Source organism: Mesoplodon densirostris, chromosome X (genome assembly GCF_025265405.1).
Source record: "Mesoplodon densirostris isolate mMesDen1 chromosome X, mMesDen1 primary haplotype, whole genome shotgun sequence".
NCBI lineage: Eukaryota > Metazoa > Chordata > Mammalia > Artiodactyla > Ziphiidae > Mesoplodon > Mesoplodon densirostris.
Window position 1 is genome coordinate 132246518 of NC_082681.1, and position 14048 is coordinate 132260565.

At 46.1% G+C, this 14048-nt stretch overlaps 1 protein-coding gene across 1 annotated transcript in view; it reads left to right on the plus strand.

Moving 5' to 3' along the window:
* The window catches only part of ANOS1 (anosmin 1), a 191359-nt gene that overhangs the window by 148329 nt on the left and 28982 nt on the right, over positions 1 to 14048 (plus strand). Inside the window, exons 5-6 of the mRNA XM_060087089.1 lie at positions 455 to 639; positions 3048 to 3177. Coding sequence (XP_059943072.1) covers positions 455 to 639; positions 3048 to 3177 — 315 coding nt within the window. The remainder of the gene's footprint in view (positions 1 to 454; positions 640 to 3047; positions 3178 to 14048) is intronic.

Consider the following 14048-nt stretch of genomic DNA (forward strand, 5'->3'; position numbering starts at 1 on the left):
AAAACTCATTCAGATAGAGAGGAGAGGAAACTTGAGAACCGTGCTTGAAGGACCCTAGGATCTATCAGCAGAGACGGAGCGTGTTACGTGGGAAAAAGGACTCAAGACTCCTCATGACTGTCGCCTCGTGTGGATTCCGGGTTAGCCTCCAGTGCTGCAGCTTGGTAACAGGATGTCCTTGGAAGAACACACATAAAAGAATTGCTCTAGAGGTTACCTTGTCCAGAATCAGGAATCAGTTTAGAGCCTCTAAAAAAACTGGGAAAGCGAAACTGAACCTAGTGTCAGGAGATTTCAAATGTGAGCCCCTGATAGGGAGAAGCTGCTTTTAAGAAAGGAAATAGAGGATCTGTTGTTTAGATGAGATTTGTCTCTTCCGTAGATTTTCTTCTTCAACCTTCACCGCACTCCGAGTCACACACAGGCTGTTTTAACTGGCGCGGTTCTGTTTCAGGTGTCCCCCTGAAGCCCAGGAAGGAGTTACGATTCACAGAACTGCAGTCCGGGCAGCTGGAGATTAAGTGGTCCTCAAAATTCAATATTTCAATTGAGCCCGTGATCTACGTGGTACAGAGAAGATGGAATTATGGAATCCATCCTAGTGAAGACGACGCCACGCATTGGCAGACGGTAGCCCAGGTTAGTGCTTCCTAGGCTTTGTTTTCCCCTTGAGGTAGTGTCTCCTTCGCCTACAGAGAGAAACTTAGCTTGCTGGGCCCCAGTCAAAACAACCTGGGCCCCGAAATCACGTAATCCGAGGTGGACGTGCCCTGCATGTTGGCGGAAGACGGGGTGGGCTCTGTAGGCATAACCGGGTACCACGAGGAACTTGGCTGAATGTGTTCACGGCGCACGTGGAAGGGAGACGGTTTTCTAATGAGTGTTCACATTGGTTCCGAGAAGTACACTTCCCTGAGATAAACTTAACACCGACTAGAGTGAGGGAAATGCAACACCCCTAGGACTGGTCAATGTGCTATTTGACCATCTCAACGACTTCTCTGTTTCTCCTACATTTAAGCCTTTATTCCGCATGGGACTTTCGTGGCGGGAGGAAGACTTATATCACACAACTACTTAGTGGGAAGCAGCCAGCAGCTCATCAATCTCCCCTAAGTGCTTTCTTCTTCTTGGTCAGCTTACCAACTGGGAGGCCACCTGGATGGCAGCCCTCCTGGAGTTTATCTTCCCGGCGCTTTTCCTCCTCTGTCTTGTGGATGTGAAAAGCAAAATATTTTCTTTCTTTTTAAGAGCTGTTAAATGGACTACCAGCTGCAAGCAGACTCCACGGATGGAGAAGAGAATAAATTCTCAATATGCAACTGCTTCATGCTTTTCAGCAACTGAAATGCCTTCTCTACATGTAGGTCTGTAGGGGGAAATTCTTTCCTGAAGTTGATCAGGTCATTTTTTTTCTCCAAGGACAAGATTCCCATGATTTTTTTTTCAGTAAATATAAAATAAATTTCAGTATTCAGGTGTTTAGAAGAAGAATTTAGTCCCTTTTGCAATAGTAGTATCTCAGAGAGGCTAAACACTAAAATAATTTAAATACCACCCAAATCAATGAGAAATGTGATGTTAAGAGAAGCATCTTAAATTAGGGAGGGAAAAATGGTCAGATAAATTTAGCAATTCTATTCCATACCTATTTTGTTAAAAAATTGTGCTTTAACAAAACATAAAGATCTTCAGAATACAGCCTAAAAGTATATTTGGTTTACATGGCATTCTCCCTCAAACAGCGCTACGGTATCGTTTGTAACTTTCCCAAATTATGCAATTTCCAAATATTTCCAAATTACAAATATGAAGATTTATGAAAGTAACTGATGATAAGCCCTTCTCTTTCATATCCTCTTATTCGGAGAGAGGAAAGACCTTGCACTATCGTTTCTGTTATTATTACTATTTTCACTAGTTAATGCCACATGTAATGCTTCCTTTCTCTGTCTGCTAAATGCTGTGGCTAGCATGCTGGCTTTAGTTCCTTAAATTGAAGGCTAAAACTAGACAAACTAGTCAATGAAAATGTTGTCTCAAATTCTGCCAAACGAGGTAGAAAGCCACATTTGAGGTCATCTTCTTCCTTTGAGCTCGGAAATGCTTAGCTTCTTTTGAATGTTAAAGTACACATGACGATCCTTTTCAATAAGTTATTATGAACTCAGGTTTAGGAGGGTTTCCATTCAGTTCTGTTGCCCAGTTTTATCCATCGAGCGCCAAGCTGAGCTCAGCCCTTGGCGCAGATGAGGCATAGAACTCGGGCGTTTACCCCTCGGAGTCAAGGCCAAGGTTTCACGTCTACCCTAGGACATTGCTGGAAGCAGGCATATCGCCCTGAGTTTGATGAAGAGGAGGGCAGTGGGAAGATGCTCAAGTTGTTTGATATCTTGGGACGTAGCTGTAGGGACAGCAAGACCTGTGGACCTGTCCCATTGTCCAGTTTTCCTCTCTGGACCTTTTATTGGACGAAACCTACCTCACCCTTCAGGAACACGACTCTTGGCAGATCTTACATGATTTACTCAAATTAAACAAAAAAGTCTTGGGTTGCAATGTACTTCCAGAATTTAAGTGTGTGGGTTCACATACATACTTCCAAAATTATATTTGGCACGCAAGTAGGAGGCATTTCCCTTCTATGAACTAAAGTTGATTTCATTTTCTCTATACTGTAATGATTACTTCATGTATTTATTCATTCATAAGTATAATTTATTGATGAAATCTCTCCAATGCTGTATTTAGTCACCAGATTTTAAAACAGCCCAAGCATTTGTCACGAGATTTTGACTTCCGGAGAGCTTTAACTCTTCGAGGTAAAATACCTATGAATGGAATCAAGCAGTTGGAACCTTCCCTAGGAATTCCTTGGTCCCCGACAGCCCCTCCCGTACCTGAGCAGGATGGGCTGCCCTCATCCAGGAGGGCAGGGGAGGGCAAGGCTGTGTTGCATGGGCTGATGAGTGCGTGTGTTTCTAAAACAGACCTGATGGGCACGTCAGGATAAAGGGGGTCTCTGTGCTCTGTGACTTTCCCCTCAGACCACGGATGAGCGGGTCCAACTGACGGACATACGGCCCAGCAGGTGGTACCAGTTCCGAGTGGCAGCCGTGAATGTGCACGGGACCCGAGGCTTCACCGCCCCCAGCAAACACTTCCGCTCCTCCAAAGGTCAGTTTTGGTCACCTGCCCCTCTATGCCCAACTCGCCATGGGGGCACATCCATCTCATCTCCAAGTTGTTGTTTTTTTTTTTTTTAATTTATTTATTTATTTTGCCTGTGTTGGGTCTTCGTTTCTGTGCGAGGGCTTTCCCCTAGTTGCGGTGAGCGGGGGCCACTCTTCATCGTGGTGCGCGGGCCTCTCACTATCGCGGCCTCTCTCGTTGCGGAGCACAGGCTCCAGACACGCAGGCTCAGTAGTTGTGGCTCACAGGCCTAGTTGCTCCGCGGCATGTGGGATCTTCCCAGACCAGGGCTCGGACCCGTGTCCCCTGCATTATCAGGCAGATTCTCAACCGCTGCGCCACCAGGGAAGCCCCATCTCCGAGTTCTTATGTGTGGTTGGCCAACAGGTGGCTGTGCTGTGCTTAGAGAATGGGACCAGATGGGTCTGAAGGTGCCGGCGAATTTATGATTAGGACCATCCCTGGGCTTCTACCTCTGAGAGGCTGCAGAAGATAATGTGATGGGGTTTTCTCAACTCTGAAGTCATGGTTTTCCATGATCAACTTCCGTTGGCTGTCTCAATATCTTCTGAGTCGAGCAGCATTCAGTTAATTTTTGGAGAGAAAGGTTTAGTTTCTGCCACATCAGACTATGCAGGTTTCTTGAAACAACTGCTATGCTGAGTGTGAATTAATCTCTTTTGTTTCATAAGAGGCAGAATTTAAATCCCTCCCGGGTCACTTTATCATGGCTGTCATTTTGTTCAGTTCCTACTTCAGTGCTATTTTAAAACCTCTGTGGGATCCGATGAATACTAAGTATATTACATTTGTGGGTAGTTTAGTCTGTGACAGTGGGAGGACATCATTTGACTGGATATTCATAATAGCTCCGCGTTTATTTCTCCAGTTGTGTTGAGATGGCTGTGTGTGCTCTGAATTAATGATACATCTGCTTGGCTAGTAGTCCGTGAGGGCCAGTTTCATGGATGGAGATTCGTCAGGTGATTCCCTTACCAATTAGCAGTTATCCTCTTAGGGAGCTCGTTTAAGTTTATTTTAAGAATACATTATGATATTAATGAATAACGTGAGACTGGTAACATCAGTCATGTCTTTCAAAACGGGAAGGTTTGAACTGGCTGCTATAAATTGCAGTTTCCATTCCATTTTGGGTAAAATGTATGTTTACATTAGTCCATTTCTCACCAGATAATATTGCCACACCTTTCTCTGCATAATCATAGGTCTCAAGTGGAAACCTTGCAACCAGATCAATTGAGTATTTGAATTCTATTACAGTGTATGTTGTAGATTTTTAAGTCTTTCTTTTAAAAAAGTCCTTTTAAGAAAAGAAAAGTGCACTGCACACACCCCCGCCAACCCCGAGGCAAATACACTGAACAGGTCCAAAAATGAAATAAGAAATACAGACATCAGACCTTCCTTGTCTGAGGACTGCCTCCAAGTGGTCTGAGGACTGAGAGAGGCCGTGGGAATAAATAATTCACAGTGGGTTCAGAGGCAAGGATCGGTACAGGGCTCGAGAAGTCTTCACCTTGACCTTGGCAGTTCAGATGCCGTCCAGGCGCGCGGTGGTCACAGCGCGTTCCCATCTCCTCCCTTGCCGGCAGGCTTGGGGTCTGGCGCTCTCAGATCATGGCTGCCTGTCCAGACGTGACGCAGAGCAGCTCCCAGCCTCTGCAGACAGAGGTGGAATCCCTGTCAGAGTCGGACAGGGTCTGGGCAGAGGCCCTGCGACAGTCCCCAGGGCCGGCTCGGTGGCTGCCAACCAGCAAAGAGGCATCCGTCCTGGGCAAGGAGCAAGGCCGTAGTGTCCCAGCCCTTCCTGCATGTCTGAGGACCGTGTTATGTCTAGAATGAGAGCGGCACCCCTCAAATTTCAACAGGCTTTTGTTGAAGGAAAGTGCACCAGTTTGGGGAAACCTTGCAGTCACCATTTAATTGTTCTGTTTCTTGGTTTTACAAATATGCCCAACATTCAGCTTTCCAGACTTCAGTTCTTGCACTTCTGAAACCAAAAATACATGCCCAGAATTTATGGCAGATTGTACTGTTTCCACTGAAGATGCACCACAGAATGATGGGAATATAATAGACCCACTAAACGGTTGAAAGCATTTCCTCCAGGATATGGCTAAGGATACGTCACCGTTTACAAGGTGGTACCCCGTGTTCCCTCACCTTAGTCAGTTCTCATCAAGCGTAGAAATGTGTCTTACTGGGAAAATAACTTTTAACAGCCTTATTGAAATATAATTTACATACCATAAAATTCAGTCATCTTAAGTGTGTTAGCCAGTGATTTTTAGTATTTACCATAAAGTCGTGCAAGTATCCTTTATACAGTTTTAGAAGCCTCCAGGAGACTCCCCGCCTCACTGGGAGAATTTTAAGGTAGAAATAAAGTGTTGTGGGGTCTCGTTTTATCACTCACATTTCGTTCCCTTTTTTATTAAACAAGTGTTTGTTGATCACCTGCTCTGTGTCAGGCACTGTGCTAGGCACTGAGGTAACAAGTAAAAGACAAAAATGTCTGCTATTGTGGAAAACACACACACACACACACACACGGATTCACTCTAATTGGGGGCGAGAGGAAACAGTAAACAAGATTAATACATAAAATACTCTTTTTTTTTTTTTTTTGTGGTACGCAGGCCTCTCCTGCTGTGGAGCACAGGCTCCAGATGCACAGGCTCAGCGGCCATGGCTCACGGGCCCAGCCGCTCCGTGGCATGTGGGATCTTCCCGGACCGGGGCACGAACCCGTATCTCCTGCATCGGCAGGCAGACTCTCAACCACTGCGCCACCAGGGAAGCCCTCCCTTTAACTCTTACATCTCCCTATAACTTAATCTTAACCCCTTAGAATACCTGTTTTCTCTAAGAAAATTCTGAGTTGTTCATAGATTGGTAAGTCAGCTTCAGGCTTTTTCTTTTCCAGGTGAATACCGTTTCTGGATATTTTTATTGCTAACCCCTGCCAACCCCCCCTCCCCAAGGTTGAGGTGATTTCTGTATTTACTTATTTAAACGCTCTATACTGTCTTTATCCGTGGTACTTGAGAAGGAAAGTTGGCTACAACCTTAAAAACTAAAATTACAGATAATTTAATAGACTAATGTTTAATGTCCCTTTCTACTTTTTGTCTCTTAATGGAGAAAATGGAAATGGTAACCGTTCCACATGGTGAATTGCCTTCCTAGGCTACTCCTGGGATGAAGCGCTCGCTTTTCTGGGCACCAAGCCTGCCAGACCCTAGGGTCTTGGAAACTTTTCCATCCCGTGGCGTGGGGGGTGAACCCTAGGAAGCATCGGGAGACAGGTGTAGATACGTGTGGAATAACAGGGGCGTTTGCACGTGGGACTCCTGACGCGGGAGATGACCTGCCAGGGACATGATCCCCAGACGCCCATGCAAGTTAAGGCTCCGCATGGAAGCAGTTTACAGAGGCAAGGATCCAGGACACCGGGTGGGCAGGGGCGGGGGTGAGACGGGAAGGTGACCGGGAAGGGAAGGCGGAACACAAAGGCGTGTTCTCACGCTAGTTGCCACTGTGGGCAGCGCTTCGCCCTCTGGGGAACTGGGGCGTTGCAGGCGGGCTGCTCCGGGGTGTCTGTGTCCTGCACACGCACAGAGCCTGCTCTGGGTGCAGACAGAGGTGCGGGCGTTTACAAGCTAAGCGGACGTGCCCTGAAATAGCACAGGACAGGGGACGGGTGACACCCCGAGAGCGTCTGCTGTCTGCCTCTTGGTTTACTCCATATCTGCAAGATTCCCATTACAGACGTGTCTACTGTAGTTTGAATTATGGTTTAAAACAAAGATACAAAGAGTTTGATGGACGCAATTCGGTGAGATCATGAAAGGAGTCCCCCCCACCCCGTGTTCCCAAATGTGGGACAGACGTCATAGTAAGTGGAGACAGACAGGCCTTCCCAGGCTCGCTTTCTTCCCTCCCCCGTCTGCCGTCACCCTTCCCAACATCAGATCCATTTCACACTGTCGTCCGCTGCTTTGATGAAGACGCCCCTGACTGCTAACCCACAGAGCGCCCCAAGGTGGCAGGCATCAATGTAGAGTGACGCTTTTGCCAGCAGAAAACATACTTTGGTATACACTCGTCTTTAACATTTTCTCGATCATGTTGATATTTATGGACGGGGCAAAAAATGTGCATATACTGCGTGCTTGGTATTGGAAGTATATGTTACTAGTACTGCTTCCTGTTACAAGGGACTGCTTACAAGTTGACTGAATTTGGGAAATAAAGTGCTACCGAGACTTCTGTGTGTCGACATCAGCAGTGAAAGCAGGTAGACGGACAGTTTCGCACATTATATTAAGCAAAACCCAGATTCATTTTTTTGGGTGTTGCCAAAAGCAGGCAAACATTTATTTGGATGTTTGAGATTAGTCAGTATCCATTTAACACTAAATTAATGTGCTTTTAAGAGATCTTATAAAGAAAAATTTAAAAATCCACCTTCCATTGTCATTAACCTAATACGTCTTCTAATGTACATAATACAGTTATTATATTCACTTCCTTCCAAATTCAGAGTTTTCCATCCATCTTTTCCCCCTTATTTCCCCATGTGTACAGGATACATTAAAAAGGAGAAGAAAAGCAGACAACATTGTTTTCACAGCGTACAAGTATCACACGGGATGTTATTCCACGCATACGTTACAGAGTGTTAGGAAAGCGAGAACAGACTCCACTGTGGTCATAAAGTTCCCTGTTGCTCCACGGGGACCCGTGACTTTCTGCACAGCTGCTCTGTGTGCCATTTCCACTGGATAACACTGTGCTGAGCACATGTCCTGAAGCTATTTAATAGCTGGAAATTCGCCTGCCGTGCAGCTTCTGCAGCTTCTCTAAGCTGTTGTGTGTCTAGATACTGCAGGGGGATTTCTTCCTTCTTCCCTTTCCCTTTCCCTTCCATTTCCCTTCCCTTTCTTTCTTTCTTTCTTTCTTTCCTTTCTTTCTTGTCTTTCTGTCTTTCTTTTCTTTTTTTTTTTGTTAATGAGGGAAGTAAAATTATTCCAACTGCTGTGTCTGGAAAGAAAAAACAGTTTAAATACCAGAACTAACCTACTCATTAGCTGGAGAACGTGTGACTGGTTGTATCATTGATTTGAAAATCTAACTGCCCTTGATCACTGCCCCACACCTAAGAGGCAGTCCTCTGATGCATTTCACATGGGAAGTCTGTTCCCTGGACATCCTTTGAGGAACTCAAATAAGTAATAAAACGAACATTCATGCTCTTAAAGCATATCTTGTTCCTCTCTCTGTGTCTCTGTATATATACGTACATATATATATCCCTTCATGATCATGTATTTATAAAGGTCTCTCTTTTTTTACTGAAATAGTGTTGATTTATAATATTGTGTTAGTTCCAGGGGTACAGCAAAGTGACTCAGTTATAAGTATATATGTTTTCCGATTATTTTCTCTTGTAGGTCATCACAAGATACTGAGTTTAGCTCCCTGTGCTGCACAGTAGGTCCTGCTGTTTATCTATTTTATATATAGTGGTGTGTATCTGCTAGTCCCAGGCTCCTGATTTATCCGTCCCCGCCTTTCCCCTTTGGTACCCGTGAGTTTGTTTTCTGTCTGTGAGTCTGTGTCTGTTTCGTCGATGGACTCATTTGTGCCGCATTTTCGATTCCACGTGTACGTGGTATCTTACGATGCCTGCCTTCCTCTGTCCGACTGACTTCACTGAGCACGACCCTAAAGGTCTCCCTCTTCACTGCCATTGGCACCCCACTCTGCTGGTACGCTCACACGCACGGCTGGGTCTCCGTGTTTAACCAACAGGATCGTCTGGACACGTGGAGGCGCCTGCCTCACAGTCAGTGCTGGGCGTTCCCCTGGGATGACAGGAAGGGCCCCTTTCCCATGAGAGTTCACATCAGTGTGAGAACAGGCCTGCCTTTCTCCAGGGGTGACAAGTGATTTCATTTGGCACTTTACCCGTGGTAGGCGTAAAGCTGTTCCCCCGTGCCTGTTACTTTGTCACAAAAGGGTCAGAGATGAAACCGTAAATCTATCTGCTGAAACCCAAGGTTCCATGTTGCTTTGCCAAAAGCACTACCTATGATCGTTCATAGAAGGAACTATTTTTCTCCAAGGCTGCAGTTGGTTATTCCTGCTAAACATTGAATATATCTTTGCCCTGGAAATCATGCAAGCTGTAAAAGGAGCCGATACGGGCTTCCTATTACGTTTATCTTTGAAAGTGTCCTTGCCGTCTGCTTTGTGAGTTGTGTTTCTGCAGATAATTGGGAAGGTGGCAAAGAGGGAGTGGATGAAGCACAAAGAGAAGTGAGATGGGGGAGAAATGCTCTCATTTAAGCTTCAGAGGGAGGGGTCCGGGGAGCTCTGGTCTTGTGATGGGCCTCTGACCTTCTCCCCCTGCACTCTTGAACTAGTGAATTAAACTCTCTGATCCTCAGTTTCCTCATCTGCAAGATGGGAACAAAATGCCAACATTAAAAAAACAAAGTACAACCATAGGCATATAAAATTGGAAATAAGCTGTGCTTATGTCCAGTTCCAAGAGACGAAAGGGTGTCATTGCTTTGGAAAGACACTAGCTCAGGGGTTGACAGTCCATGGCCTGTGGTCCCTATTTGGCCTGCCACCTGTTTCCGCAGATAGCGTTTCACTAGCACAGAGCCGTGCTCGTTTGTTTCCATATTCTCTGCAGCTCCTTTCAAGCTACAACAGCAGAGTGGATTCGTTGCAACAGAGACTGTCTGGTCTGCAAAGCCTTGAGAGTCACTGTCTGCCCCTTTACAGAAAAAGGCTTTCAGTCCCTGTGCTAGACTGTAATGGGCACTTTCCCCAGCAAACGGCTTCACATGTTGACTTTCTGTAGAGACGGTGGCCCATCGTGACGATGATGATGATGATGATGTTGATGACACATAACAGATGTAGAGATGTGGCCTCAAACCCCCCTTTCTCCCCTTATTGTCATCCTCACGCCTGGTTCTGCCACCAGTTATGTGAATGACCTCGGGCAGGTCACTGTACCTATCCAACCCCTAAGATTTTTTTTTAAAAAAGGTCATATAAATAAATTATAAAATCCCTTAGGGCTTTATCATAATGTGGAGTTGCTCTATGCATATAATTTTTCCCACAAGCTTCCAACTGCATTTCAGTGTTTTAATAGAATGAAAACATTACGTAAACTGAAAGAAAAGATTTTGTGTATTTCAACAAAGTGAATATACTTGATTTCACACCGCAGGGAAGCATTTCACAAGGCAGTGAATAACAGCAATCTGGGAATTTGTTGGGCCTGAATGAAATCCTTCAGGTTAGACAACCAGGACAGACCCTCTCATCTGAAGTCTTCAGTGACTAGACAGATAAATGAGTAGCTCGTTTACAGAGGGTAATTGGGGTGATAAACAGATAACCTCTGCTATTCCCCTTTGGCTTCAAAATTTTAAAAAGTGGTAATTTGGGGGGAGAAAGATTGGGGGTGACTCACGTTGGTAATGGGAGTAGGCCACCTGGGTATTGTGAGTACTCAAACGGGCCTTACTTTTAAGAAAATGTGAAGCAAATATTACTAATTCATTTATTGGAAAGCACTGCTTCCTAATGCCATTGTCATAAGTTATGTTGTTTCATATTTTATCATGTGTCATAATAAACTAGATGATGTTATTCTGAATTATGATCACATCTAAGGTATGAGAAATTTTTCCAGGGCAGTAAGAAATGATATCGTGAATGAAGTAGATTAAGGAAATGATGAAATACCAAATACTAGTTGCCTTCCTTAAACCTGGAATTTCTTTAGAAAAGGAGATGATTTTGAGCTTTTCCTATGAACCTAGACTCTCTGGAAAATTCACATAACTACTTATTTTCAGCATGTAGACATCCAGGTGCATCACTGAAAACATGAATGGCTGTAATTATCTTTACACATTGTGATTTTTCTCTTGCTTTGAAGTGACGATGAGCTTGCCAACCAGCTTTCTGTAAGAAAGGTCTGCAGTAACCTGCTGTAGGTTAAGGGCTGAGTCATACCGCAGAGGTTGATCTTAAGGGCGTTGGAGAAAGCAAAGCAGGAGAAAATCACGGTGAAATTCTGCTGGTGTGCGGAGGAAATCACATGTAACCGTTTTGAATAGGGTGACATCTGGTCGACCTGCAGTAGGTAAAGACTCTCGGGGCGGGGGGCGGGTAGGGAGGGAGGCGTTTAGGCTAAACCGGTGGAAAAGCTTCAGTAGCTCCTGGTTCTCATCTGCACGTAATCAGATGGGAACCAGTGTGGCCAGGGCAGCAGGCTCAGGTGGGGACAGGAGAGGAGGTTTGGGAGGTTATGTGTGGTAAGAACGCACAGGACTTTGGGGAGGCTGCCAGCACTTGGACTGTAAGTGAGACTGGAGGCCATCGAGAGCTTCCAAGCTGAGGAGCCTCAGCTTGGGTCGTAAAGAACCACCAGCTGCCACACTGAGAAAGGCTCGGAGGCCTTTGCCGTCGTCAGGGAGCAAAGACAAAGGCTTGGCACACGGTGTTCTTCTGGTGGAAACAGTAAGATTCCAGATTTTTAAAAATTTATTTATTTGTTTATTTATTTTTGGCTGTGTTGGGTCTTCGTTGCTGCGCGTGGGCTTTCTCCAGGCGGCAGCGGGGGCTACTGTTCGTTGCGGTGCGCGGGCTTCTCACTGCGGTGGCTTCTCTTGTTGCGGAACGCGGGCTCTAGGTGCATGGGCTCAAGCTGCTCCGTGGCATGTGGGATCCTCCAGGTGCAGGGCTCAAACCCGTGTCCCCTGCATTGGCAGGCAGAGTCTTAACCACTGCGCCACCAGGGAAGGCCCCAGATAGATTTTTGAAGGTACCTGTTAGCTCAAGGAATGAAAGCAGAAGAAGTATACGACCTCGAGGTTTGGGGCGGGAGCAGCAGGAGAGAGGAGTTTGTGTTTCCTGAGACGGGGCGTCTGTGGTGGCAGCAGGGGCTGGGAGGGACGGGGACTTTGGTCTTGGGCACATTCCTTTCAAGCTGCCTCTGGGACCTCCAAGTGTAGCTGACGCAAAGACCCTTTAGTACGTGAATCCAAGTTCAGGGGCAAAGTCTGTGTTGAAGCCATACCTTTGAGAGTTATCAGCTCAAAGACTTTTTAAAGCCGTGACTGGTGAGATCTCTAGAGGTAGGGTATAGATGCTGAGAGGCCCCCGAGTTCAGAGGCTGGATGCTCCCCCGCTTAGCCACGGTGGGATGGGGAGGTCAGGAGGGGGAGGCCGAGGAGGGACACGGGACCAGAGGGACAGCCAGTGGGGAACGGAGGCAGGCAGAGAGCACGATGCAAGGTGAAAGCGGTGAGGCGTGTGGCGCCTCCATGGGGGTGACCAGAGCGGGGCTCCCAGGGGCTCCGCAGAACCTGCAGAGCGAGGAAGGCCATGCCTCCTGAGCCCGTGATAACAGGACCCAGCACTTCCCTCCTCGCGGGAGCCGAGGGCTGTTACGCCTTTGCTTGGCCGCCACCAGGTGCAGGACTGTTCAGCTTCTGACCTGTGGATCATCTCCTTCAGAGTAACGTGTGTGCTTTACATAAAAGTGTATTTTACATAAAACATGAATATATATTTAACGTGAATATATCAGTGGGCCACACCTGTGCTCACTGAATCGGCATGCCTCAGTACAAGTCTCGGGCGCTCCCAGAGGGTTCCCCACAGTGACTGAGAACCGCCTTGGTCAAGCATGTCAGGTAATGTGCTTCGGATGAGCCATGAGCCTAGGAAAGCAACTACAAAGCTTTTAAAAATGACACAGCCCAGCACACCTCCAAAACTTACCTATCTTACAGAAAAGCAACAGATTTTTAAAAAATAATTCATGTTTCCATCATCCCTGAAACACAAGCCATCCCAAGAGTAAAAACCATGGGTATTTTTCCCCAGTCTTCTTCATTTATAGGGAGTTAGATATAGCGTCTTTGCCCCTCTGATGCAGATGGTATTATAATTAGAATTATTGACAGCATTTTCCCGGGCAGGCGTCTTAAAACAAAACCATCTGTAAATCATCTGTGGTGAGTGGCATCTATACTTGCTCAATTTGGGGCAAAAAATGAAGGAAAGACCCTCAGCTTTACAGGTACTTGTCATCTTCATGTATATATTTCAAATGGAGGCTTGTAGAGAAATCACTCCAGAACCTAATCTCTCCCTTGACAGCTGAGATGGTTTTGGCTTATGCGACAAACTAGAAATGGTGAAATTATAAAAATGTTACCCGTCTGTCATCCACTTTGTAATGTGGATAAAAAATAAATGGTTTGTTTTTGCTGATGTTTTCATGTCACTCTTAACTTCTGATTCAAGGATCTAAAGCTCCAGGACCGCTCGGATGAAAACAGTTACTTGAATGAGCTGGTCGTAGACTTCTGTCTTGTCTTTTCAGAATTTTCAAAGGCATTTCAACCTTGCTGACCTAGTTAATGCCAACCAACCTAAATGGAATTTGACCGTGTTTTACCGAACTTTATCAATTTCGGACAGTGAAAATTTGGCTGGGTTGTCTTGGTGTGGAAATGCCTAGATTACAGATATGGCCCAAACACATTGATCTTACTGTTCTATATAGGCTGTATTTCAATTTGAGGCTTAAGAAGGGGACCTTCGGGCCTCCCTGGTGGCGCAAGTGGTTGAGAGTCCGCCTGCCGATGCAGGGGATACGGGGTCGTGCCCCGGTCTGGGAGGATCCCATATGCCGCGGAGCGGCTGGGCCCGTGAGCCATGGCCGCTGAGCCTGCGCGTCCGGAGCCTGCGCGTCTGGAGCCTGTGCTCCGCAACGGGGGAGGCCA